The sequence below is a fragment of the Gavialis gangeticus genome, unplaced genomic scaffold (assembly GCF_001723915.1).
Source record: "Gavialis gangeticus isolate Ggan-Ray unplaced genomic scaffold, GavGan_comp1, whole genome shotgun sequence".
Lineage (NCBI taxonomy): Eukaryota > Metazoa > Chordata > Crocodylia > Gavialidae > Gavialis > Gavialis gangeticus.
The window spans coordinates 6460146-6473079 of record NW_017729027.1 but is presented as its reverse complement, the minus strand read 5'-3'; the positions used below and the strand labels follow the sequence as shown (position 1 = coordinate 6473079).

General features: G+C 39.2%; 1 protein-coding gene across 1 annotated transcript; it reads left to right on the top strand.

Moving 5' to 3' along the window:
• The first annotated feature begins 6 nt into the window (after window positions 1–6).
• PRSS35 (protease, serine 35) lies at window positions 7–11506 on the top strand. Its single transcript, XM_019520422.1, has 2 exons — window positions 7–48; window positions 5559–11506. The coding sequence occupies exon 2, from the start codon at window positions 5569–5571 to the stop codon at window positions 6817–6819; it is 1251 nt and encodes a 416-aa protein (XP_019375967.1). The 5' UTR covers window positions 7–48; window positions 5559–5568; the 3' UTR covers window positions 6820–11506.
• Window positions 11507–12934: the final 1428 nt, after the last annotated feature.

The window sequence follows — 12934 nt, the reverse complement described above, 5'->3', positions numbered from 1 at the left end:
CCGCTGCCCGTGGAGGTGCCGGAGCGGGATCGCTGCCCGCAGGCGCAGGTAGGAGCCGCCGCGCCCGGGGCAGCCCGGCTGGAGGACGGCGGAGAGAGGGAAGCCGCGGGCCGGGGGGCTGGAGCCGGGCTCGCTCGCTCGCTCGCGTGGAGCCTCCCTCTGCCTCCGGCTCCATCAGCGCCGCGGCCCCGTCGCTGGAGGCGGCCGCCTCTGGGATCCGGCCCCGCTGCCGGGACGGGACGTGCAGCCTCCGGAGTCCAGACGAGCTCGTTTGGGGGAGGAGGGCGGGGAAGGGACCAGGCAAAGCTTGGCTTGAAATGCCAAAGCGGGGATTGATTTTTCTTGGGAAGAGGAGGGATCCCACCCCACCTTCCAGACAGCTGTCGGGCTGGAGGAGCTATCTAGTGCTTACAGATACTCCCTATGAAGGGAGCCAACAGAAAGCAGAACAGGTGACAAGAGTGACAACAATCTGCCTTCTGGGCAGTTGGCCTGAAATGACTGCTGCTTACCTATGGGCCCTGCTCCACCCTCAGGTTAAAGCTGGCTAGAAACCAGCCGTGGAGTTATTGCCCATTTGCCAGAACGTAGAGCGAGTTGGCTCTTCCTAGCCGACTTCTTTATGGTGGGATGCGTGGCTGGCCGATGTTTATGGTAGAATTCACCAGTCACTTGTGTCGTGTATGTAAAGTGTCACCAGGGCCAAGCGGGGTTAGGTGATGCAAGTGCCAAGGTGATGCTGCTTGTTATTAACCACCGGCTGGGAGCACTGAGGACAAAGAGAATTCAGTGGAGCCCTGAGAATAACACCCCTCATCCTGTGGCGGGGGAGGAATGAAACAAAGTAAGTGGACATGAAAGTAACTTTCACAGTAAGGGTTAAAGGGAGTTCCTTGAACTCTGGAGGACTCATTTCCATAGGAAGTGAAAGAGGCTTATTAGTGACAGCTCCTTAGGAGCTGTTCAAGCCACCACCTGAAACAGCACCAGCAGCAGAGCTGTTTGCTAAACATTTTTTCTCCTCCCTCACGAAATCTTATGAGAGAATGCAATACAGATGTTACAGATGTAAGAAAAAGCTGGGCTTTTGTAGTTGCCCAGATATGCCAGGGACCTCCAACACAAGTAGTAATGAGAGAGGTAGTTACCAAAATATATTTGGGAAAAGTGGAAACTTAACTGTAATTACTGGTGGCAAAATTATCTGGAGTATTGACGGGGGTGTCTGGGATGGGGAGAAACTGCAAGAATGTTTTGTCCTTTCAGGGAACAGATGCATCGGGTGGACTGGAGAAACGTAAGCCTGGAAGGAGGGAGGGTGTAGGTCACTACTGAAATGTACTGGCAATCGGTGTTGGGATACAGCTGGCAGAAAAGTGCCCGCCTAGATATGGCTATATCCAGTCAGATTCTCCTAATGCAGGTTTATATGGCAAAAGAGTTTCTCTACACCTGAAAAGCCTTGGACGTAGACCATTTATAGAAGATCAGAGCTGTAACACTCTGTTGTTTGTAAGGATCCAGATCATATCTCAGAACCTAACCCTGAATTTGAGAATAAACTGAAAGTGTGTGTCCCTGCCAGCAAACATGCAGTGGTTTTTATAATGCATTATGATATACTGCTAATCCAAGTAAACTGGTTAGAAAGAGAAAGAGTGTAAATATGTTGGGAACAATTGATCTATCTAGTTCTGCCATCTAGTGGCTATATTAGAGACAGACAGGTACAACATGATCTAATAAAATTGAAGTTAAAAGGCAATCCTCTACCTTTTGCAGGTGAAGTTAATTTTGTTATTCAGGAAATCTCTGATGCCTGTTTTGTAAGTTCAGGTAACGATAGATATGTCCAAGCACAATAGTTGTTTTTATCAGATTCAGGTGGAAAGCAGATGTCTCAGTTTTCCTTAAATCGTAACAATCAGCACAAGTTCAGGATGGAGACTTATAATTGTCATTACAGCAACATTTTCTTCTATAGAGTCTCAAGGAGTCAGTGCTAATACCACTAAAAGTCGTGATGATTAATCTTGACACTTTTTCAGAAGTTTTCTTCCTAGAAGAACTTAAGTGTTCCCTCTAGCTTGTCTTTCCTTTCACAAATAAGTGAAAGACAGAAAAGCTTATTTGGAGAATGTGTAGCAGTTCCTTATTTTCATATCTAAAAAAATGCTTTAAAAAGGTATGCTTGGTTACTACAGACTAGAACTTGTACTAAAAACCTCTGCAATGCTGAGCGGTTTCAAGAATCCCAGAGCACAGACTGTACCAAACAGTGAAGCGATAAAGCCCTGCCAGGAATCTGAGCTTTTCTTTTCTTCATGTCAAAGCTACACTTTCAAGTAAATCCCACCCAAGGGTGCTTTAATGGGAAACTTGACCCACTTCCACAAGATATAGGGACTTAAATCTGCTCACCAGTATTGAAAGTGCAGTTGGATCACATTCTAAAAACCCCCTCTAAAGTATTCCAAAAAATTCTTTTTCATCACTAAAAAAGAATAATAGGGTTTGTAACTGAAAGAGTGGGATTTAGGAGGAGATGCAGAAGGGCTTCTGGTACTGAGTATCTCAAGTGGGGAGACACCCATGTCTATATAAAAAGGTGGAAAGCTCACAAGCCAGAAACCTGAGATGGTAGTGTTTCACTAGTAAAAGTTAGAAGCTTCCAGAGGGGAAGGGATCATCTTTCTCCACTTGTTTCCAGCCTCTTCTCTGAAGATGCAGTTCTGTACCTTAAAAGTATCATACTTAGTACCCACAGATACTTTAAGCAACATATTTGGTAGTTAATGAGTTTAGAAAGATCACTGGTGCAGTCTGGTATAGCAACTCCTATGTTTATTATTTTCATGGTATGGGCTTCTTTCAACTCCTTTAAAGGTACATTGTTTCAGTTACTTGCAGCCAACCGTAAATGACTCATCATAATAGACAAAATCCTTGGCGTCAAGGGCTGCTGTTACAGGGAATAAGCAGTTCATTATGGTCTTTCAAACAGGAGGAGTTCCTGAGGTCCTTGCGGCTGTGATGAGGATGGCTACAGCGAGCCACAAGACCCCACCCATTTTGTTGTAGGAGGTTTCTATACTGGGAAGAGCTGGTTATAGCTCAGGTTGGGAAGACTTCAATCATTTTATTTTGAAGACATCAGCAATGGCCTGTCCAAATTTTTTTTTGCCTGAAACTAGACTAACACAACTAACTGCCTCTCTCAGCATTAATAAATTGATGTCTACAGCATGCCATTATAGGAAAACATTAAAGCATCTGGATGCTGGATTGGGAGTCCCTTTTTGATAAAATAGGGTAGGGCAATCCAGGAATGGCTTTTGTCTTGCATCTTGACAACATTCACAAGCCCTTCAAAAGAGTTATGTCTGAGAGCAACTCATTTGTTCAACCAATATATTGGAACACCAGAGAAATAAAGTTGAAATGCACTCTCTCTTCAATATTTTTAATGTCATAGGAGAAGATTAGTTGAATTCTGAGAAGGAAAGCACTAGGATGCCTTCATCGTTAGTGCTCTTTCAACTTTATTCACGTGCTGTTTTGTGCTGTATCCTTCTATCTAGCCTGTAATCGGTCATTTCCCCATTAACTGTAATGATTGATTCATATTTTGCAAACTAAAGTATAACAAGCAAGAAAGAGATTTTCATTATTATTTATACCGTCAGGAGAGCACTGTTTTTTTCTCAATCTTTTTAGACTCCAGGCATCTCCCTGAAAATGCCAGCTCTGCTTTCACTCATTCTTTTGACTACAGAAAAATAGAGCAATTTTCATGTTGCAAAGAACTTGGACCACAACAGGTTTGAATGTATTTGACATGGTGGATTCATATTTGATATCTGTGGTTTTATCTTCAGAATCATGTGTAGGTGTTTACACACCTACCTGTGATAATATTGTGCAGCTTCCTATGGTTGAGAATCATCACATTAGAGGGAACACCAGAGAATTTAACAAAACACTTGTCCTTAAATTGCTTGGTTTTTAAGCTTTACCTACCTACAGGCATTGCATGCATTAAGACTTCTGTACTGATGTACAAAAGGGTACACAACTAAAGCAGAACTCTCCAAGTGGCAAGAGCCAGTGTTTCACGTATTTTAGGCATCAAATACAGCCACAGAATAAGGTTGATGTTATAATAAAGGTATCATACATAATTCAGGAGGATCCGAGTCCAAATTGCTGGTTGTGCCAAAGACTTTCTGTGTATTTTTTGGGCAGGTAACTCAGTCTTTCAGTGAGTCAGTTCTTCATCTTTAACTGGGGGATAATATTGCATTTTTATCTTTTCTGTTTAGAACAGTGGTTCTTAACCAGGGTGTTATGGCACCCTGGGGTGCCTTGATCTTTTTAAGTGTGCCACAAGTTGTGTCACATTGTTAGTACAGTTAGGTGTGCAAACATGATTCACAAGATAAAACCAAAGATTTCAAATAGGAATCCATAGAGTTAAAAGCATCCTGACCTTTCTGTGTGCTTTGCAGCAGAATTGCTCTATTTTTGTGCATACAAGTTAAAAAAAAAAAAAAAAAAGAAAACTATGAACTGGCATTGTGCAGGGGGTGCCTTTAGTCTAAAAAGAGTGAAAAGGACTGATTTAAAAATGTAAGCTCTTTAAGTACCTAGTTATTTATGTAGTTTAACGGAAAGTCCATCTTAATCAAGCCATCTTGCTATAACTGGAAAACAAATATTTATTAATTGTAGCTAAAGGAAGTTTAATTTAGGGCCTCATTTATGGATGGGCTCCCCTACTGTGTATCCCATAATATACTTTGCAAATTCTCTATTTTTCCCTTCTTGAGATGACTCCCAGTTGTGTCTGAAGCTTCACTGCTTCTTGTGGCCCTTACTCAGACAAGAAAAGCTAAAGAGCAGAACAGAAACAAATCATCTCCACCAAAAGAGAGAGAGAGAGGAGGGCAGGCAGGGAATTTTTCTCTGCCATTGCATACTGGCATCAGAACTGGGATGGCTTGTGTGTCTAGATAGGTTGCTTACACTCAAGACTGTCTCATTGGACATGATACTACTGTAAAAGCATTTTTAGCTTGAGATTAGCCAGATTTAAGTTAGGCTCTTTACTTTTCCAAGTGGTCTTTTTAAAAGGCACTTGGCAGAGATTTTGCATTCATTTAGATATTTTCTGAATTTCTGCAGTTACATTGAATTGTCATGAGCCATGCATGCAAGTAGTAGTTGGACAGAGGCACTTTTTAGTAGATTTCAAATGTGTCAAATCTATCTCGACTACCTATACCACGGCTTCATGCTTAACAGATAGCACACATCAAGGAAAGGGGATTAGGTCCTTAAAATGCCACTTTAAGAATACTGTTGCTGTACAGGCATAACTGTTTACTGAAGATGAAAAGTAGAATTACACAAAAAAATCAAAATAAGGTGAGAGTGGATCAAGATTTGAGACTTCATGTTTATATCATAACCACAAAGTTAATGTTTTGCCCCAGTGAGCTAGATGTAAATACTGTGCAGTTTATATTCCTAAAATATTCTCTGTTTTCCTTTTGTAGAGCAAAACATATGGATACAATGGAACATATATTACTGCTACTCATGTTTTCCATTCCCATTATCAGTCTCACCAATGGGGCAGAAACAGAACAAGATTTCACTTGGCACTTAAAGAAGGTACCTCAGATTGTGAGCGAAAGAACTTTGTCCCTTGATAGTCCTAAATTTGAAGCAACAACCAAATTAGAGCTCAAGAGAGTGTGTGGAATTGAGTGCCAAAGGAAACTTCCGGTGCCAAGTCTGTCCGACTTGAAGGATTTCCTCTCCTATGAGACTGTTTTTGAGAATGGCACACGGACCCTGACTCAAGTAAATGTCTTGGGCCTAACATCTGATCAAGCTCAGAACACCAGCGCAAGAATGTCCTTAAGAAGAAAGAGGCAGATATATGGCATAGACAGTAGATTCAGCATCTCTGACAAGAAGTTCATGACTAACTTCCCATTCAGCACAGCTGTGAAGATCTCCACCGGCTGCAGTGGAATTCTTGTTTCCCCCAACCACGTTCTAACGGCTGCTCACTGTGTGCACAATGGCAAAGATTATGTCAAGGGCAGCAAAAAGCTGAGGGTAGGATTGCTAAAGGAGAGATCCAAAGGCAGTGGCAAGAAACGCAAAGGTGCTAATAGGAGTAAGAGAGAAATTTCTGAGGTCACAGATGACGGGGTGGATGGCACAAAACAAAAGCCAGGTTCCAAAGGTGGTGGTAGAAAACAGAAGTCAACTGGGAGGGGTCAGAGAACCTCAAAGGGTAAGCCTTCCTTCCAGTGGACCAGGGTAAAGAGTACCCAGATCCCCAAAGGCTGGTTAAAAGGCAATAACGGTGATGTTTCCCTTGATTACGATTATGCTGTTCTTGAGCTCAAGCGCCCACACAAAAGGAAATATATGGAGCTGGGAATCAGCCCAACAATCAAAATGATGCCTGGCAGTATGATCCATTTCTCAGGTTTTGATAATGACCGATATGGGCAGCTAGTCTATAGATTTTGTAGCATATCTGATGAATCAAGTGATCTTTTCTACCAGTACTGTGATGCTGAGCCTGGTTCTACTGGATCTGGAATCTATCTTCGCCTTAAAGAGCCAGACAAAAAGAAGTGGAAGCGCAAGATTATTGCAATTTACTCAGGTCATCAGTGGGTAGATGTCAATGGCGCACAGCAGGATTATAACGTAGCAGTACGAATTACTCCTCTCAAATATGCCCAGATTTGCTTCTGGATACATGGGAATGATGAGAATTGCACACAAGGTTGATAAAAACTGAAACTGTCCTCTGGCACTGACAGTGTAAGTCTGCCCTAAATGTTATTGGAAGAGCATCAGAGCATCACCCTATACCAGGATGTATTTGAACTTGAAGCATGCAAGTAATATTTTCATATATTGAGTACTGCTACCCTTCAATTGGTAGAATTTTTTTTTAATTGTCTAGTAAATCAACCTTAAATATGCACTTGAAATTCAAAACTGTACTTATGTTTAAATTTGTGATACATTCACATAGTTCAGATTAAAAGACAACAAGGAGGTGGGGACAATTTTTCTATTATACTGAACATTTCTCAAACTGGTACTATTAAACGTGTATTTTTTCAATTGACTTGCTTTACTCAGGGTTCCATTCCAACAAGTTCCATGTACTTATTGTACTTTATGTGCAGAATTATCCTAATTGTGAAACATAGAAGTAAGACCAAACTAATTATGGTTAGTTTTCACTGAAGATTGTACCTCCACACTGAGATGCAGCAGTCTAGTTCAAGTTGGATGCCATGGATGGTATGACCGGGGGTAGAGCACTCCAGATATACCCTGTTCATATGCTCTCCCTCTAAAGCACTCACTCCTGCCACTGTTGCAGATAGGATACTGGGCCAGATGGACTATTGGTCTGGCCCAGCATGGCACTTGTTTTTGGCTTGGGAAATTCTTTTTCAAGGCTGTCTTGCAAAGACTTTTTGTGGAAATTCTGAATTTCTGTGGTTGATACTCAGACCTAACACCAGAAAGTTCATTCCATTGTTTGCTAAAATAACAAAAAGAGGTTAGTGAATGTAGGAGTTCCCCTGCTAAGGATAAAGAGAAAGCATCAGGGTATAGTCTAATGCCTGGAAGTCTAGTTTAAGAAACTATACACATCTGGGAAATATTAAGCATGCATCTTTTCATTTTAGTTGGTTAGCCTCACATTTGCAGGCCAGATGCAGTCCATAGGTGTATGTTGCCAACCCTCATGCAATTGCCTTTATTAAGAAATAGCTGTTGACAACAATTTGAAAGAAAGAGCAAATATGGCTGTAAACAATAGCTTTTGGGTGGTCAGTGTTTTAAGAGGTTCTGTAATTACTTTTGTAAGTGTTCAGATTTCATAGATAAGCTTCACAGTATATCAGCCTGGGAGCTGGAAAGCAATATTTTGATTTGTCATCTTACAGTTTAATCAGATCCTACTCTGATCTTATCACCAAAAAACTAGAGATAAATAAATATAATCCTTCCATGCCAAATCATGTTAAAATCACCTACTGAAATGGAAGCAACCAGTCCTGTAAATAGAAGAGATTTATTGTTAGGTAGCAATCATACTAATAAAATAATGTGTGTTTGCTGTTACTAAACTACACAGTTAAAAGAAAAGGCACCTCTATCAAGTGATTTTGATGGTTTAAAGTTTGTATATAAGTATCACTAACATTTTTTGCTATCAAGTATGCTTAATTGCTACACATGTAACTTTTTTTTTTATTTGTTAGCCACAGACCTTGAAAAACCCAAATTTTCAGGATGCTAGTTTAATGTAATAATGTAAAATGAAAATGCCTATATCAGGCCATTTGTATTTAGTTTTATGACTGCTATTCAGTATTTCCGTATTTAATGCGCTGTGATATTTTGTTGGCATTGACCAAAATTCAATTTCTCTTAGCTGAATTTCTCTCAAGTTGAAGAAAGTGTAATGAGATTTTTTAAAGATATTTTGATTTGCTGTATCTTTAAAACATAATTTATAATGTGTTTTCATGAAGTAAGTTTTTTGCTTTTTTTTTTTTTAATCCATTGGTTTATCATTTTCAGCTATACATAAAATCTGGCACATTTTGTTTGCAGGGTGACATTTTTGCCACTATAGTAGCAAAGCATGAACCTTTAATGTCTGGTTCTCTATAATAATCAAAACCTGTTTGACATTTTGTGGTATTTTATTAAACTGAAAGCACCGCACTTTAATATATATATTTAAAATTTAGGTCATTTCTGCAAGACGCTTAAAATTTAACTCCATTTATATGTCTGTTGCCTGTTTCTGTAAATATTTAATCAATAAGTTGAAAAAAAATATGCTGCAGGCACAGTTAAAAATTAATGACATCATACTTTGTTTTACTATCTCTAAGGATTGTTGTTTCTTGATTAAAAATAATTTTAAAATCACCTCTGGCCAGTATTTGCCTTTTGTACCCTAAATCACTGGGCTACACTATCTTTTAGAAAGCTCTATAATGCCTCTGGAGTACATTTTAAAATAAATATTCTAACAAAATGATACCAAAACCTTAGCTGCTGTAAATCAACATAGCAACGATGACCAACTAGGAGTTCTACTAGCTGCTAGTCTGACTCCCCAAAAAATAAAAAAAAACAGTCCATCAAAAATTAATGTTGACAACTTGATTCCTCGTTTTGGTAAGGCTGAAAGTCAGGAAGAAGAAAAGAACAGCAAAAAAAGAGATGGTAACAGACGTGCATTGATTTTGCTATTATAAGCATCTGCCCTGCTACCATCTGCATGTGCCAAGCATCTGCCTCCTTAATGTAATATTTCCTTACCTACCATAAATACACATGTCTTCATAGGAAAAATAGTAAAAAGAGTATTTTCAAATGACTATACAGTAATATATCAAAACCATCTTTATATATGTCCACATTTGGTGTAAGCAGGTACCATTTCATTGGACCAGGAGTCACACCAGGATCAAATTATAATAAACAATGGCTCTAGAGTCAATCAGTAGCACAGATAGGAAAGATGTGGATGGCCAAAATATTGCTTTCTGCTGTGCCCTAATACCATAAAATATTAAAAACCATCATTGAACATTACAGACTGAAACAAGGTCAAGTGGGTTTTCACATTAATCTGCATAAGCCAAAAAGATCAATGGAGTGTGGATGGTAAATAAAACCAGTATCCCTCAGCTTGTAAGAGTTTTTTTTAGTACAAAGCTGGTACCCGGTAAAATTGTTTCAAATTCAGATGCTCTTTAAATGGAGGCAACAGATATGAATTTGACTTGTAAACTGTATGTTTCAGAACTCATGAGCACCTGGCCCAAATTTTGGCAGAACATCAACCATGACCTACTAAGAGGCTTTTATGCCTCTGAAGCTACTCATTACTTGTATTTATTTAGTACTAATGCTTTCCTTTTAAGAGCTGCTCAGTCTGCTCTAATGGACCTATTACAGCAACTTTCTGCCTGGCTTTAGGGAGAAGAAGAATCCTTCTCAACTCACCTTTCTGTGAGGGGTGACAGGCGCTTTATAAAGATGAAACAATAACTTCTGGTGATAACAATGAATATTCTGATACAAATGCAAACAAGCTAATGCCACCATCCCACAGACTTTTGAATGTGCAGCATGTTTTCCACTTTGAGAAGTCCCATTGAAGTCAAACTGACTACTTGGTGTGTAAATTTTAGCATGTGCTTAAGGCTTTGCAGGACTGCAGCCCAAGCATATATAGACTTAAAGCAGTGGTATTCAATTTTTTGGTCCCATGGGCCAGATAAGTGACATGGGGCCAGTCCACAGGTCAGACTGGACTCCACACTGCCTATGGCCAGCCCTACACCACACTGCTCAGCTTTAGCTGGCCCTGCACAGCCCTCGCTGACTCCACGAGCTCATGCTATCTGGTCTCTGGCGTTCCCACTGGGTCCAGAAATTTGACAGCGGGGGAGAGGCAATTAGCTGCCACCAAATTTTTTGGATATGTGGGGAGCCCCGGGGCCAGATAACATGGCCCCGACAAACACACTAAGTTAGCAGCATTACTTGTTTTTACATAACAATTTTACCAGTGCTTAAAATGAATCCCATCTCAAAGAGTCTGTTATTTAAGATTCACAGGATATAAATCTGCTGATAATATGACCCTCCTATGACAAAAATCACTGAATAGAAAATGAATTTCTTTATAAGAAAACATGGAAATATTGCTGAGAAAGAGATAAGCTTTTTTGCTTTTAAGATATCAATGCTCCATTTAATAGAAACAAATAATAAATTCAGCAATTAATAAAGGAAGAGCAGGAAGAGCAAGCTGGTGTTATAGAGGGATTCAAGGAAGGACGCTTGATACACAGATGTTCCAAGCAAACAGGCTGGCATGAAGAGCGACAGCTGTAGTTAAGATAGGGTAGAGAGAGGAGTGTGAGGATCAAGAAATACTGGAGGAAGCAGGTAAAAAACATAAGGCTATAAATTAATATTGCATAGAAATCTTACTTTATTGTTAAATAATTGTCAGTTCCTGCTGGCCTCAAGCAAAAACATGGGATGCAAGTGCAAGGTCTGGTAGTCAGCAGGGACCACTAAGGAATTCTAGACCCCAATCTCAGTCCTTACATGCAGTTTCATTGAAGTCAATACAACTACTTTTCTTCATAAATTGTACTTGTATTAGTGTCAGGCCATAAAAGAAACATCTGATCTGAGGCTAACAGAAAGTATGGGGAATACAAACCCTTCAGCCGTAGGATGCATAATAAATGGAGGGAATTTCTGTCAGTTGGTAATTTTTTCAACATGGCATATTGTTACAGTTCCTATAAAGCTTGTTCCCTGTCAAAGGACAAACCTGAAGTTTTCAGTTATTATTGCCTTTTATTGCCTGTACCTTGAATTCTAGCTAATAAACACTTTCAGATACTTCCGATTTCTGTTGGATGTATGTGTTGAAATGTAACTGGATGCTTTTTATTTAAAAATACTGCATGTCACTTTAATAATACATGTCTGCTGGTTTTTAACATATGTTTTACACAATATAGTTTATCCAAAGATGCCAGTTATTTTTATCTGGAAATGCTAGGATTAAAGGCTGACTGCAACAGAAATTTTAAGGGTATTGTTCAACTGAAAGCCTGAAATTACACATTAAGCTCTAAGGATGTGGAAGTCAATCTGATTTCTGTGTTGAGCTATTTTTATTTCCCACAGCTGTTTTCTCCCAATGTTAAATTACACTCTGGTTGAAAACAAAAAGAATCACTAGCCTTGTGCTGTAACTTTTCATCTTCTGCAAAATGCAAAACTTGAGTGAGGATTCATTTTTCTTTTCTAAAGAATGGGAGCAAAAATCCCTAGAGAAGCTGTGTTTTGTACATGTTCGAAGTGACAGGTGAATATACAAACTCACGTGAATGCACACACATTTCTTATAAATCAAGACCTTACACATACATAAGGCAATATGCATGTTGTATTAGAAATATGGTCTGCATTTTTCCCTCTTTGTTTTCTATGTTGTCGATGCAACAAAATTTTATGAATGTAATAGTTTGCTAGTAAGCAGCCCTTTGGAATTCTGCTTTAAAAATTACAAATTTCTGTAAGTATTTAGATGCCAATATTAGCTTTAGCATGCTCTTTAGTTACATACAAGAACAGTGATACACCTTTTGCTTGTAATACTAAATTCATGGCATAAATGTAGTTAAGTGCAAGTATTTACAGTTATGCATCTTTTCTTGTAAACTGAAATGATCAGTAAATGGAACAGAGAAGAACCCAACACCTTATTTATTCACCAGCAAAAGATTCATTTAATTCCCCCTTTCTGGTATCATTAGCTTGTTTTTATCTCAAAAGACTCTGAAACAAGGCAATCAATAGGTAATATGTGAGGTGTTCACAATATATAGCACTTGCCTCACTCAGCTCAAATCAGACACTTTTGTCACTTTTATCACCAACTGAAACAGGAGCAAATTAAAGTTCAGAAGAGAGTGCACCACTGTAATTAACACCTATACTTTGTCTAATTATACAGTAGTGTCTGGAACAGGTTTAATCTTTTTCATGTTTACTAATTTTTAAGCTTGTGTCATGACAGTGACTAATAACAGCCAGTGACCTGGGAACACTGCTTTCCTGATATTTAGGATGCAGTACAATGATATGGGTTATTGTCAAGTACAATTATATGGTTTACTGTCAAGGGCCTCTAATTTTAGAAGATACTGAGAGCTTTGTAACAATCATTAAAATATTATTAGAGTACAAGAAGTGACTACTAGATACCTTGTTTCTCATTTGCAGATCACGTTTTCTGCTATGGTAGTAATTTTTCATGTAACAG